Source organism: Plecotus auritus (assembly GCF_963455305.1).
Source record: "Plecotus auritus genome assembly, chromosome: 1".
In the NCBI taxonomy this organism is placed as follows: domain Eukaryota; kingdom Metazoa; phylum Chordata; class Mammalia; order Chiroptera; family Vespertilionidae; genus Plecotus; species Plecotus auritus.
In genome coordinates, this window is record NC_137770.1 from 123179080 (window position 1) to 123194899 (window position 15820).

A 15820-nucleotide genomic window follows, 5' to 3' on the forward strand; every position below is an offset into this window, starting at 1 on the left:
TGGTTAGGGGGTGATCAGGCTGGCAGGCAGAAGCGGTTAGGGGCAATCAGGAAGGCAGGCAGGCGAGCAGTTGGGAGCCAGGAGTCCTGGATTGTGAGAGGGGTCCCAGACTGGAGAGGGTGCAGGCTGGGCTGAGGGACAACACACCCCCCCATGCACAAATTTCGTGCACCGGGCCTCCAGTATATATATATGAAACCTATATAATTTTATTAACCAATGTTACCCCAATAAATTAAATAAAAATTTAAAAAACAAAACAAAAAGAGTTGGGTCAAGGCTTTGGATTTTAAAAAACTAAGGTCTTCTTAGTTTTCAAATACTTCTTTTCCCCATTCAAGTTCATTATGTTCTCCTAGAGCAGCAATTTTCAACTGGTGTGCTGTAGCAGGCACACTGGTGTGCCACAATAATTTTTAAAACATGCAATTCCTGACTCTTTAGTCAGAGGCACTGACCTCTTTTTCCTTAGATTGTGAAATAAAAAAAATAAATAAATAAGACAACAGCCAACACAGCAATAGCTGTCTGGTGTAAATTATTCTAGATTATTCCTATTTTTTTATTTTTTGTCAGATCAGCAAAAACTCTATTTTTGGTGTGCTCCAGAATTTTAGTAATTAGTTAATGTGTGCCATGAGATGAAAAAAATCACTGTCCTAGAGAAAGGTATTTCCCTCTCATTCAATGCATACATCACAGACCCAACGGATGCTAATGTTGCTAAGCCCACCCATTCACCCAGGAGAACCCGGGACACACGCCCATAAAAATCTAGGCCTATCCTAGAAGTGCTTGCTTATTTCTCCCTCGTTAGAATATTAACATCTCTATGCCTTTAAGAAGATCTAAAAGAGAACATCTTTTTTCTAACTAACCAGGAAGTATATGGCAAGATGCAAACTTTTTAAAACATTCAAAACTCCTACTTTCCCAAGGAGCATACATTTCTTAGTGGCTACTTCAGGGATCACATGAGTAAGACTGATTTTCTTCTCTCTGCTATCTGCTAGGGCAGGATGTGAAATTCCTTCACTGTGCTCCTGCCATATGCCAGGTGTTGTGGATTAAGGATACAGAGAAGAATCCCTCATAAATGTCTCCTGCAAGGATTTCACAGGTCAAGGTGAGAAAAATACATCAACCAAAATACTGGGTGGGTAAAAGTAGGTTTACAGTTGTTTGTATGGAAAAAGATACACATGTTATGATTACTACAATAGCTTTACTAACTCAAAAGAATGTCATTCATAACTATAAACCTATTTTTGCACACCCCTAAGTAATTCAATGAGAAAAATGTAATGAATTATTTGGGCCCTAAATTTCTAATCTTGCAAAACAAGGAGTTAACTGATCCTTCCCAATGTTGATAAATTAAGGAAATAAAAATTGTCAGTATTCTATATATATAATTAAAAATATAACTGAAAATTGAAATGTGGCTAGCAGAGATCAGCAAAGTGGGAGGGCAGGGGTGAGTGAGGAGTTGACGGAGTAAGGAGTTGATAGAGAAAATTTGAAGTTGACATATCAAGAAGCAGAGGTATTAGTGTGCTATTTAGAGTTATGGAAAGAATGACCATAAAAAACTAAGCATTAAATATGGCTAACTGTGATTATATCTTGGGAAAGGGACTAGGATATACCTCTCTACCACTGCTATTTGTTTTTTTAATTTTAGAGCAAGAACAAGAGCGAGAGCAAGAGCGAGAGAGAAAGAGAGAGAGAGAGAAACATCAATCAGTTGCCTTCTGCTCGTGCCCCAACTAGGGATCCACAACCTAGGTATGTGCCTTGACCAAGATTTGAACTCAGCACCTTTTAGTGTATGGGACGATGCTCCAACCAAGTGAGCCACATCAGCCAGGGCAACCACTGTTCCATTAGTATGATTTTTCTTACTATTTGTACATTTTATAATCATGAAAAGTGACAGTTGTGAAAAATTCATATATAGGTGTGTGTGATTCATACATACATAGTTCATACATATGAAATATTTGTGAATATTTCCATTTAATATTTATATATTTAATAAGTACAGTTAATATTTATATATTCATATATAGTTCACATAGGTATATATGCAAGGCCACTGACAGAATACGAAGAAATCAACTGGAAAACTTTCTGTGGAAAATTCCAAGCAGTGTAGAAGATGTACAGTGGAATGTTCTGAAAACCACTGACACTAGCACAGATTTCCCAGGTAAGGAGGTTGGAGACAAGCTCAAGATAAGAGAAAGTTAGAGGTCCTTCCTGTCCATCCAATAACTGGACCACAGTAACTGGCAAGTTTTACACCTTACAGAATTGCATTAAATTATTACCTGGCCCAGCTGCTAAGTTTCTCCTTAAAACTGCCATCAGGAAGTTATCAACTGCTCTTCCATTCAATGTCAGACTAAAAATGGGGCAGAATTAGAATCTGCCTGAACAGAGCATACTTAACTACACTGGAGATTTGTCCAGCATCTTCCCTTGATTTCATATACTATGAGGCAGAAACAACTCCACATGAATAAATCCAGTGTCAGAATCCAGTCCCTCTACTCCCCCCCACAGGGAAATTTACTGGAGAGACACCCATACCAGAACTCATCACATTCCTGCTTTTAGCAATAACTGTGGGCCAGTTCTTGGATGGACAGGACCTCTAACTTTCTCTTTATCGTGAGCTTGTCTCCAACCTGCTTATTTCCTCTCATAATGTAAATTGCACTCTGCCTAAACTCCTTTAGCAACAAAGCACCTTAAAAATTTTCACTCTTATCCCTGCCTTGCACTTACAGCCTCCTTTATCCAGGAGCTGGAGCGCCAATCCCTCTCCAGGAGAAAGAAGTGCTCCAGAGAAGGCAGCAAGAGACACCACCTCCAGCAGTGTCCTGGTCTGCTCATGTACTTAGCAAATCATAATACAAAACCCAGAAACATAATTTTACTTCAATTGTATCCCATCAGGTACTAGAATAACTGCAGTTTGGTTTTCAGATTCCCCAGTTTCACCCCTTTAAACACACTAGTTCTTTTGTCCCCAAGTTTTGGCCAAGAGTTTCCATGAAGAAGAAACAACTATTTACTCAAGTCCTTGAGTATTTGCTATTTTTCGCCACAGCTGAAAATGCAGGACTGTGCATGTTAGCCCTTCCCTGCTGAAGACACACTTGCAGGTGAACACCGTTCACTGGGCAAACTTCTGAGTAACTGAGAGGTTTCCCCCACACTCCCTCTTGCTCCTTGGCCATGATGGGAGTATAAAGGGACTCCAGATCCCTGTCACTCCCTCTTCCTAGAAAACTCTTCCCTCACCTGGAGAGCCTGCACTTCTCTGTTCGATTAGTATGATTTTTCACAATATTGCCCTTTCACCACTTCTGTCTTTGAATAGGAAGATTTGCATAATTTGGGAATTCCTGTCATCTCTTCATGTTGGACATGGGAGAGGATATGTCATTGGTTGCTAAGATGCTGGAGAGCGGGGGTCCACATGGAGAGTGTGCAAGTAAGACTTAACACAGCAGGACTGAGCCTGCTCTCCTTAAGAAGGCCTGCTTGCAAGGTTGGTCCTTGGCTGGGGTCTGGAAACTTGGAAGTCAGAAGGGTTTCCACCACTCCCTAAGTGATAAGAGTGACTCACTATACCCAAACCATAGTTTATGCTAAACATATGCTTTTCTTTTCGACTCTGGAATTTTGTATGTGGCAGGCAGAGAGTGCCTTCATGACCAGCCCCCAATAAGAACTTTGGGCAGGGAGTCTCTGACAAGCTTCCCTGATAGACAACCCTCCACATGTGTTGTCACAACTCAATGCTGAGGAATTTAGCGTGTCGTGTGCGACTCCACTGGGACAGGACTCTGGGAAGCTGATGCCTGATTTCCTCTGGACTTGGCCCCATTTGCCTTTCTCTCTGTAGATTTTCCTCTATATCCTTTCGCTGTAATAAATCATAGCTATGCGTATGACTATAGACTACATGCTGAGTCCTGTGAGTCCTCCTGGCAAATCATCAAACCTAGGTGTGGTTTTGGGGACCCCTAACACAGAGAGTTTTAAAGTGTTCATAGGGTATAAAACTTCCAATCAAGATGGTCATATAGGTGAATGCATTACTCAAATCCTCTCACAACTACATCAAAATTATAGCTAAACTACAGAACAACCATCATTTAGAACCTCCTGAAATCTAGCTAAACGGAAGTCCTACAACTAGGGGTACAAGGAAGAAGCCACATCAAGACTGGTATGAGGAGCAAAGAGGCAGAAAATGCTGGTACTACACTTACAAGTGGCATTTTAAAATCAGGAGGGATATCTTAGCCATGGAGGTACCCCCTGAGGAGCAACGGGTTCCAGCCACACACCAGGCCACCAAACCAGGGTTCCACTACTAGGAAGAGGAGTCCCTATAACTTCTAGCTGTGAAAACGAGTGGATGAGTGAAACAGAGGACTGCTGGAGTCCCAGGCATTCCTCTTAAAGGGCCCACACACGGACTTACTCAGAATCACTTGCTCTGAGCTCCAGCACTGGGACAGCAGCTTAAAAAGTACTAGGGACATATGTGGAGGAAATAAATTATCTGGCATCAGGGAGAGAGCTGGGGGACAGCTTTCTGCCAGACAAAAGTGATGGCAGAGGCGATTGTTCCTCTTCTGAGACCAACCCCCAACCACAGAGCCAGCATGTGGGCGCCATACTGAGTCTTCATCAATCTGGCTCACTTTGTTTGTCCTGCTCTAGTGATTCCCTGAGACCCCAGCATCACACAACTTGCAGGCCCACCCAAGCTGTTTCCAGTGGCTTTTTCATACAAATGGCCTCTCTTGTCTCCTACTTTGGACTTCCTTAAAATCTCTCAAATAAGCAACAGCTGGCCTCTTCATACACCATATCTCCTGCTAAGTGGCCTCAGGCCCAGCACTAGCAGCAGCAGGCCTTGGTTCACAGCTTAGCCTCTCCTGGGCACCTCCAAGTATAGCACAAGAAGCAGCCATCTGCAGATCATTCTGTAGCTTGTGCTGAGTGGCCCCAGCCAGGGCACAGGCAGTAGGTACCTTGTACCTCCTGGAATGCCCCATTGCCAGTGCACCTGGTAGATAGCTTCAGACCACATCAGATTTCAACCCTACCACTTCCATGTGTGGCACACTCAAAGGGTAGACTTGGTGAGTAACAAAGCCACACTGAAGCAAGTCCTGATCCACAGGATTGACTCCTGCACAGCAGCTCCTACACTGCAGTTGCAGCTGGTCCTCACAGCCAAATGGTCTGGGTGGAGGGGATGGAGGGAGGTTCAACAGCAATCAAGGCTCAACTACAATAGAACAATGCACACAGCCCACACATGAGTACACCTGGAGTGCCAAGTTTGTGTGACTAGGTAAGCTGCATGACTGAACCCTACAGGACACCTACTATACAAGATTACTCTATCAAATCTTGGAGAATTAGCAGCTCTATCTAATACATAGAAACAAACATAGGGGAGCAGCCAAAATGCAGAGACAAAGAAATATGTCCCAAATGAAAGAGCAGGAGAAATCTCCAGAAAAAGAACTAAATAAAATAGAGACAAGCAAAATATGAGATACAAGTTTAAACCAATGGTTATAATGATGCTTAAGTAACTCAGTGAGTACTTCAAGGAACTGTAATGAGAACTTCAACAACATGAAAAAGTACAAAGAAAACATTAAAAAGATCATTCAGAAATGAAGGATACACTAACTGAAGAGTAATTTACAGGGAATCAACAGAAAAGTAGATGAAGGTGAGAATCAAATCAGTGATTTGGAATAGAAGAAGCAAACACCACCATATCAGAACAGCAAAAGATAAAGGAACCCAAAACAATGATGTAAGGAGCCTCTGGGACAACTTCAAGGGTACCAACATTCACATCATGGGGGCACCAGAAGGAGAAGGGAGAGAGCAAAAGATTGAAAACCTACTTGAAAAAATAATGACAGAAAACTTCCCTCACCTGGTGAAGGAAATAGACATACAAGTCCAGGAAGCACAGAGTATCAAACAAGATGAACCCAAAGAAGTCCACACCAAGACACATTATAATTAAAATGCAAAAGGTTAAAGACAAAGAGAGAATCTGAAAAGCAGCAAGAGAAAAACCATCAGCTACCCACAAGGGAGCTCCCATAAGTCTGTCAGCTGATTTCTCAACAGAAACTATGCAGGCCAGAAGGGAGTGGCAAGAAATATCCAAAGTGATGAAAAGCAAGAACATACAACCACAATTAATTATTCTACCCCGTAAAGCTATCATTTTGAATCAAAGGACATATAAAGAGCTTCCCAGACAAGAAAACGATAAAGAAGTTCATCACCACCAAGCCAGTATTAAATGAAATGTTGAAGGGTCTTCTTTAAGAAGAAGAAAAAAAGATAAAAAATATGAACAATAAAATGGCAAAAAAAATACCTGTTTATTAATAATTGAACCTAAAAACAAAATGAACAAGCATAACATAAAGAGACTCATAGATACAGAAAACATTTTGATGGTTGCCAAATGGGAGAGGGGTTGGAAGGATGGGTGAAAAAGGTGAAGATATTAAGAAGTACAAATTGGTTATTACAAAATAGTCATGTGGATATAAAGTATAGCATAAGGAATACAGTTAATAATATTCTAATAACTATGTATGGTGTCAGATGTGTATGAGATTTACTGGGATGATCACTTAGTAAGTTATATAATGTCTAATCCAGGGGTGGGCAAACTTTTTGACTCGAGGGCCACAATGGGTTCTTAAACTGGACCAGAGGGCCGGAACAAAAGCATAGATGGAGTGTTTGTGTGAACTAATATAAATTCAAAGTAAAGGAGCTGATGGGAGAGCAAGAGAACCGGATAGAACAGCCGGATCTGGCCCACGGGCCGTAGTTTGCCCACAGCTGGTCTAATCACTGGGGTTTACACCTAAAACTAATATAATGTATATCAACTGTAATTGAGAAATAGAAATTATTTTAAAAATAATTTTTTAAAATGAAAGTGTTCATAAAGTATGGTCCAAGTCACAAGAAGCCATGGGCTTATAAAAAGAAGATATACAGTAATAGAACCTGTTAGGAATGCTTACTCAATAAGAGTAAATAGGATGTGGCTTGGGGTGATAGGGTGCACTGGGGAGGACACTTTGCAAAATGTTACAGCAGAGAAGGCAAGTAAACTTGAATGATCCTTTGCCAATATTTTATTATTATGTCTACTACATCTTTGTCCTGGGTTTGAGACATTGTTTTTCCTATTTCTAAAATATAATGAATTCACAAGAATTTTTGAAGATTCATTGCAATTCAGTCTCCTCAGTAGTGGAGTTACCCCAGAACCTAGAGAAACCATGTTTGATACATGGGCTGGACAGCCCTGCTATTGGCAGCACAGGTCTGGCAAGAAGTGCATGACTTAAAGAAATGTAGGTTAAATGAAAAAAATGCCTACAAGATATCAGGTCCACATACACTGAGTGGCCAGATTATTATGATCTCTGAACGCATAATAATCTGGCCACTCAGTGTATATCCTATATAATAAAAGGTTAATATACAAATTGTCCCCTAGACCAGGAGTTCAACCAGCAGGCAGGCCGGCCAACTGCCCATGTCCCCTCCCCCTGGCCAGGCTGGCCGGACCCCACCCATGCACGAATTCATGCACCGGGCCTCTAATATCTACACCAATAAAAGAGAAATATGCAGATTGACTGTGCATCTGTAACACCCACAAGCCAATCAGGAGTGAGTATGCAAATTAACCCAACAAAGATGGCGGGTTGATTTGCATACACAGTCATGGAGCGGCCAGGTGGGGCAGGATGCCTGCTATGAGGGGAAAGGTGGGGGGCGGAGAGAGCTTCAGCGAACACTGAAGGCTCCGGCCAGAGCAAAGGCCTGGGTCCTGGGTGCCAGAGGAAAACCGGTGCCAGCAGCCAGGGGAAGGAAGGCCTATTCTTGCATGAATCTTCATGCAATGGGCCTTGTGGGTAGCTGATTGTTTTTCTCTTGCTGCTTTTCATGCTAATTAGAGTGACATACTAATTGACTGTACCTTCACAACACCCACAGCCAATCAGGAGTGGGTATGCAAATTAACCCAACAAAGATGATGGGTTAATTTGCATACACAGGCGCCAAGCTGCCGGGGATGGGGTGGGATGCTTGTGTCGTCGCCATGGCGACGATGCAGGCGTTCTGCACCACCCCAGCCGTTCCGGGCCTCTGGGCAGCGTGGGAAGGCAGAAAGGCGGCTCTGGCCACAACAGAAAGGTGGCTCTGGGCTGGAGCAGAAAGGCTGCTCCAGCCAGAGCAAAGGTGGTGCCGGCAGCTAGGGGAACGAAGGCCCATTCTTGCATGAATCTTCACTTGTGCATCGGGCCACTAACATATATATATATATATATATATATATATATATATATATATATATATATATATACACACACACACACACATACACATATATATATATATGTGTATATAGATATAGATATAGATATATAGATATAGATATAGATATAGATATAGATATACACACATACATACACACTGAGTGGCCAGATTATTATGCATTCAGAGATCATAATAATATGGCCACTCAAGTGTATATGCATATGCCAAATACCCTCTCCCTTTTCCCTTATCTTTGATTTACTAGTACTTCGTCTTCAAAATTAAGAAACAGACTAGTCAATGGGAGAATGTGTTCTCCATTGGAAATTAATTCATTTCATTGAAAAGAATTGCAATGGATAAACAGGGAACATGTCTAATCATAGGCACTAGTATTTTTTTATTTATTTATGGTCCTCACAACTTTGTTACAAGACGAGCAATGATGCTCAATTAAGGCTTACTGGTTGACTGATTAGTAATGGCTTTAGAAAAATTACTGCTTTACAAAAATTAATAATTCCTGAAGTCTGTCAGGTGAAGAACCATCTAAAAAGCAATCCAGGCATTCAAAGAAATTATTAAAATCACAAATTAAGTCATTTCTATGGACTTCATAACAGGAAATATATTTTTAATGAGGAAATTGAAGCTAATATGTAACAGTTGTCCTGTTACCCAGTAACGGAGTATTAAAGCAGATTAAATTATTAATAAAAAATACAGCAACTTGGAAATTTAACCTTTACACATTTTCCATTCCTTTCTCTTTTATATATAGTTTTTAAACTGATATTTTTTAAACACACTTGGTCATATTATGTAGTTTCCATTTATAATTTCCTTTGCTATTCACTAGTTGTGGAATCTTCAGCAAGTGACTCACTACCAGACTTTCTCAAGATCCGTATCTAAAGTGTGTCTGTGCCTGGAAGAGCAGGGAGCCTCCAAGGAAATTTACTGGGTGATATCTAGGCTAGTCAAATGCCTAAACTCCCACTTATTTGGTGCCACCACTGGCTGCCCTAAATTAGCCAAACTGCACTTGACCCACAGATCCCTGAGAAAGAAATTGTTGACATAAAGCCACTGAGAATTTGGAAGTTGTTTGATATGGAGCAATAGGTTGTCAATAAGTGATTCAAGAAGTTATTGTGGGGAGAATAACAGAGATAAATGAGATGGAAGGAAGGTTTAAAAACTGAAAACCATGGCCTACCACGCAGGGGAACATGGTTGTGAAAAAAGGAGGACTTGGTGTGGTACCACCACTTCCTCCTCCTTTGGTCTCTGGGCCTTTCACAGGGTTTCTAAAAGCGCTATGTTGGGATGGAGCATCTGGAAGTTCACAAACTCCATGGTCCATAGGAGCCACTATGAGGAGAGCCCAGGGAAGAATTTGCCATTTCCAGTGGAAAAATAGTGGCGGTTACTAGTTATGATGATTATATACTTTTTGGATCAGGATCTGCCACACCTATCTTTCTAATAAGGTATCAACAGCTTAAGAAATAAGGGTGTTTTAGTTAATCCATGAAATAGGTAATTACTTAATGGATTTCTCTTCTTCCCAAAGCAATGTTTTCCCTTTTATTTCTTTTTTCCTCCTTTCTGCACTCCTCCCTCCAAAAATAAATTACAAAACATGGCCTAGAAAACCATGTCTTGCTGTCTTCCACATCTTCACTGCCATATTATTAGTGGCCATATTATTATGATCTCTGAATAATAGGGGACAATTTGTATATTAACAAATTGCCGCCCAACAGGAAGGTAAGCACAGCAGCCATCCCAGGCACAGAAGAGGCGGTGTACTCACGTTGGTGTTGCACAGCTTGTATTGGCGATAGGCCCCAATGCAGGAGATTGCTGCCGACCGGGCTGGCTGGGCGAAGCTCAGGGCTGTGCTGTGGGCCCCCATGCCATGGCTGCTGCTTGTTTCTGGGCTGTGCAAGGAACTTGAAGCTACAGGAAAGCCCTGGTCATGGGTCAAAGGCAGCTGGTAGATGGAAGCCTCTAAGGCCTGCAGTCCAGAATGAGGGCCACTGTCACTCTGGTACAGAGGTCCATGGTGGGGGGCCTGGCCGCCTGGAGGACTATAGCCATAGCTAGGACCCGATGCCTCTTGGGACCTAGAATGCCGGGATGAGGACCTCTGCCTCCGAAGCCTCTGCGGTGAGTGTGTGGAGTCCGTCTGCAGTGGTAAAATGTATGGGGCCTTTCCATAGCCATACTTGCCAGGGCCAATGGGACCTCGGGTCCTGCTCCTACAGAGACACACAAGAAAGGAGATGAACAGTCATGGGAATTGTCACGTTCACCCAGAAGCTCTGGTCCATGGTAGAGGAACTGGGTAGAAACAGGCTTAGGAGAGAGCCCATGGTGGGACAGGGAGGCAGAGGGTGCATTCCAGGAGGAGGGAATGTCCTGGAGACTGGAATAGGCTTTGCAGAGGCTGGAAGACAGAATGAAGGTCGGTTGTGTAAGCAGTTGAAAATGAGTTTATGACAGTGAGCTGTGGTCTGTACATGACTTACATCAGGGAGTTTGGGTATTTTTATAGGTTGTAAAGAGCCACTGAAGGTTTTTTGAGAAGTATAAAGATATAATTGTAATTTCAGCTATAGTAACTTCCTGTTCATTTTTTTCTGATAGTGGTTTGTGGGTTTTTTCTCACTCAACTATGCCTGATATTTCAGACCCTGTTTCCATTACCATTCATGTCCAAATAGCATTTCTAGATAAGTAGTATTTAGCTAAGACAAATCCTAATGCAGTCTTAGGCCTGACTTGCACTGTGTCAGACGTAATCCCTTAAGAAACCAGAGGAGGTTGAGCAACTAGCTACTCATCACTCTCAAGGCAACCCATGCTGAACAATGGTCATCTTCACATTGGTATGGATTTATTGAGACATACTGCTTTGTAAGACTTTATGGAAATCATGTAAACAGTGGTATGCTGGGAAATGTTTGACAACTGTCATTCCAGGGCATAAAAGCTCCGATTTGTAGCATTTTTTCACTTCCATAGTGTAAATACTCCCAGCATGGCCAACTTCAAGCTGCCATTGTGAAGACACAATCAGCTCTAGGGAGGAGGGGAAAACCAGGTCCAGCACAACAATAAAGGGGCTGTTTGCATAATATAGGAATGGTAATGAAATACAAAATGAATCAAGCATGGTTCCCAAGACCTCAACCTTACAACTAAAAGTAACTAGAACATAACGCAGAGCAAGAGAAAAATGTTGGAGGCATTGCAAAAATGGTGCACTCAGAACTGTGAGGCAAGAGGAAGCACTTTTTCCTGTTAATATGTTGTTGTTGTTATCTTAGAGAGAGAGGAAGAGAGAGAGAAAGAGAGAGAGAAACATCTATCAGTTTCCTCCCATATGTCAGAGACTGACCTGTAACTTGGGCATGTGCTCTGATCAGGAATTGAACTGGCGACCTTTTGGTGAATGGGACTACACTCAACCAACTGAGCCACACCAGCCAAAGCAAGAGAAAGAACTTTTGACTGGAGGGATCTGAAAAGGTTTCAGCCACCAGTCTGAGACTTGGGAAGCACAGGTTCCAATATTCTGTGGAAGGACTTAAATACCAGGTAAGTCATAAAACTCTTACTTGTTTATAAAATGACTGAACTGGATTAAATTACCACAAAGGTTGTTCCAACTCTAAAATCATATACTTCGATAATAATTCTACTTTTACATAAAATTGGAAATGTGCCCAAGTGTTTCTACAAGATGGCTGCATTAAAATAAGCACATTAAAGTAGCAATCAATATGAACCATTAATTTTTGCCCTGAGGAAATTTCTTCACTGTACATAACCACTGAATATAAAATTTAACAGACCACAACCAGTTATTAACATCTTTATCACTAATTGCACCTTCATTCTTAGCTGATATGGTTTTGAATTAAACTATGCTAACAGTGCTTATGGCGCCTTTAGGCATTTCTCAATTAATCTTGGCAACACTTGGGATTCTGTTAATGATGGGAGATCCAGCATGTTGCTTTAAGAGATGCAATTAAGAAGTTAGTCTTCCTATTTCTGACATATTGCATGCCTCTGTTTCTCTTAGCTACTTAACTAAGGAGGTAAAATGCCTATATGCAGAAAACTACAGGACACTGAAAAGAGAGACAGAGGAAGACATAAACAGATGGAAGAACATACCGTGTTCATGGACTGGTAGAATCAACATCATCAAAATGTCCATACTACCCAAAGCAATCTATAGATTCAATGCACTCCCCATTAAAATACCAATGGCATATTTCACAGACCTAGAACCAACTTTCCAAAAATTCATCTGGAATAAAAAAAGACCCTGAAGAGCTGCAACAATCCTGAGAAAGAAGAACAAAGTAGGTGGGATCTCAATACCAGATTACAAGCTGTATTACAAAGCCACTGTTCTCAAAACAGCCTGGTACTGGCACAAGAACAGACATATAGACCAATGGAATAAAATAGAGAACCCAGATATCGACCCAAACCACTATGCTCAATTAATATTTGACAAAGGAGGCATGAACATACAATGGAGTCAAGACAGTCTCTTCAATAAATGGTGTTGGGAAAATTGGACAGATACATGCAAAAAAATGAAACTAGACCACCAACTTACACCATACACAAAAATAAACTCAAAATGGGTAAAGGACTTAAACATACGACGGGAAACCATAAAAATACTAGAGGAATCCACAGGCAGAGAAATCTCAGACATATGCCGAAGCAATTTCTTCACCGATACCGCTCCTAGGGCAATGGGAACTAAAGAGAAAATAAACAAATGGGACTACATCAAAATAAAAAGCTTTTGCACAGCAAAAGAAACCATCAACAAAACAACAAGAAAGCCCACTGCATGTAAGAACATATTTGCCAATGTTATCACCAACATTTACAGAGAACTCACACAACTTAACAAAAGAAAGATGAACAACCCAATCAAAAATGGGCAATGGACCTAAATAGATACTTTTCAAAAGAGGAGAGAAGGAAGGCCAAGAGACATATGAAAACATGCTCAAAGTCACTAATCATCAGAGAGATGCAAATCAAAACGACAATACAGTACCACTTCACACCTGTCAGGATGGCTATCATAAACAAATCAACAGATGACAAGTGCTGGCGAGGATGTGGAGAAAAAGGAACCCTCGTGCACTGCTGGTGGAAATGCAGACTGGTACAGCCACTATGGAGAACAGTATGGAGTTTCCTCAAAAATCTAAAAATGGAACTCCCATTTGACCCAGTGATCCCACTTCTAGGAATATATCCCAAGAAGCTAGAAACACCAATCAGAAAGGATATATGCACCGCTATGTTCATAGCAGCATGATTCACCATAGCTAAGATTTGGAAACAGCCTAAGTGCCCATCAGCAGATGAGTGGATTAAAAAACTGTGGTACATCCACATGATGGAATACAATGCTGCGGTAAAAAAGGAGTTCTTACCATTTGCAACAGCATGGATGGAACTGAAGAGCATTATGCTAAGTGAAATAAGCCAGTCAGAGAAAGATATATATCACATGATCTCACTCATTTATGGACTATAACGAACAACATAAACTGATGAACAAAAACAGATCCAGAGACAGAGAAGCATCGATCAGACCATCAAACCTTAGAGGGAAGGTAGGGGAGGGTGGGGGTAAGGGGGAAAGATCAACCAAAGGACTTGTATGAATGCATATAAGCCTAACCAATGGACACAGACAACAGAGGGGTGAGGGCATGAGTGGGGGGGATAAGGGGGTAATGGGGGGATAAGGACACATATGTAACACCTTAATCAATAAAGAAATTTTAAAAAAAGAAGACTTAAAAATATGTATAACTTGAATGTAATTTGCCTTTTTCTTTCTCGTGATAGGCCAGGTAAAATGAATGACATCATGCAAAGACAAAGGAAAGAATTTCTCTGTGTGTGCGTGTGTCTTCTTTTTAAAGACCTGAAAGCCTACCAAAAATTCTAGCCTCAAATACTGGGTGGAAACACCCAGCTGAAGGTGACTGAAAGTGACAGAAATGGAGCAGAGCTTCTCAAACATGGATGTGCCCAGGAAGCACCAAGGGATCTTGTTAAGAGACAGGTTCTGGTTCTCCATCTCCAACAAGCTCCCAGGTGCTGCTGGTGCTGTTGGTCCACAGACCCACAGCTTTGAGAAACAAAGTCAAAGGACAGAATTGAAACTCCAAACCAAAAGGTGAAAATTCAATAGCAAAATTTATCATGTTTAATGAATAAATATAAGTATAAATTTTTACAAAAACCCTCTGAGTTTGTGACATATGTAAAAAGATCTAGGCCAGACTGCACTGTGGCAGCTCACCTAGTGAGAGCTGCTGAAGCAAGACTGACTGGACCTCTGTCCTGGGAATAGAGCAGCCACAGAACCTACTGTTGGCTGAGTATTTGTACAAGCATCTTTTCAAAGGCTGCCCATCACTCCTGAGGGGGGTAATGTGTACATGTGCAAATGTGTATTTTTCTTTTCACACTGCTTTGTGGGAGGCTCTGCCTAAGCAGGAGAACCATTCAAAACCCACAAATAGTAACACCATCAGAAAGATGATCATCCTAGCTAATAAAAGAGTAATATGCAAATTGACAGTCACTCCAACACACAAGATGGCCACCCCCATATGGTCAAAGATGGCCGCCACCATGTGGACACAAGATGGCCACCACAAGATGGCAAGCAGGGGAGGGCAGTTGTGGACGATCAGGCCAGCAGGGGAGGGCAATTGGGAGGGATCAGGCCTGCAGGGGAGGGCAGTTAGAGGTGACTAGGTCAGCAGGGGAGGGCAGTTGGGGGGGACCAGGCCTGCAGGGGAGGGCAGTTGGGGGGGACTAGGCCTGCAGGGGACGGCAATTGGGGGCGACCTGGCCAGCAGGGGAGGACAGTTAGGGGTGACCAGGCCAGCAGGGGATGGCAGTTAGGGGCAATCGGGCCGGCAGGGGAGCAGTTAGGCGTCGATCAGGCTGGCAGGGGAGTGGTTAGGGGGTGATCAGGCTGGCAGGCAGAAGCAGTTAGGGGCAATCAGGCAGGCAGGCAGGTGAGTGGTCAGTGGGATCAGGCCTAAGCGGGCAGTCGGACATCCCTCAAGGGATCCCAGATTGGAGAGGGTGCAGGCTGGGCTGAGGGACACACACACCCCTCCCCAACTCCCCCCCATGCACAAATTTCGTGCACCAGGCCTCTAGTTTGTAAATAAATGACCAGCTAATTCTGAGAACCAGTCTAAAGAGAATGGGCAGCCAATCAGGGTGTGATTATGAGAGATGTGATTTCTGAATACTTTACTCGGCAGCAGATTCATCCCCACTTGGCCAGGAGGATGTATGTTTTCCCTACAGCTGG

The 15820-nt window shown here is 42.2% G+C and overlaps 1 protein-coding gene across 1 annotated transcript in view; it reads right to left on the minus strand.

Annotated features, from left to right (window-relative positions):
- Positions 1-15820, minus strand: part of THSD4 (thrombospondin type 1 domain containing 4) — a gene marked incomplete at both ends in the record, with an annotated part of 709334 nt that overhangs the window by 591939 nt on the left and 101575 nt on the right. Inside the window, one exon of the mRNA XM_080656972.1 lies at positions 10238-10685. Within this exon, the coding sequence (XP_080513098.1) occupies positions 10238-10685 (448 nt within the window). The remainder of the gene's footprint in view (positions 1-10237; positions 10686-15820) is intronic.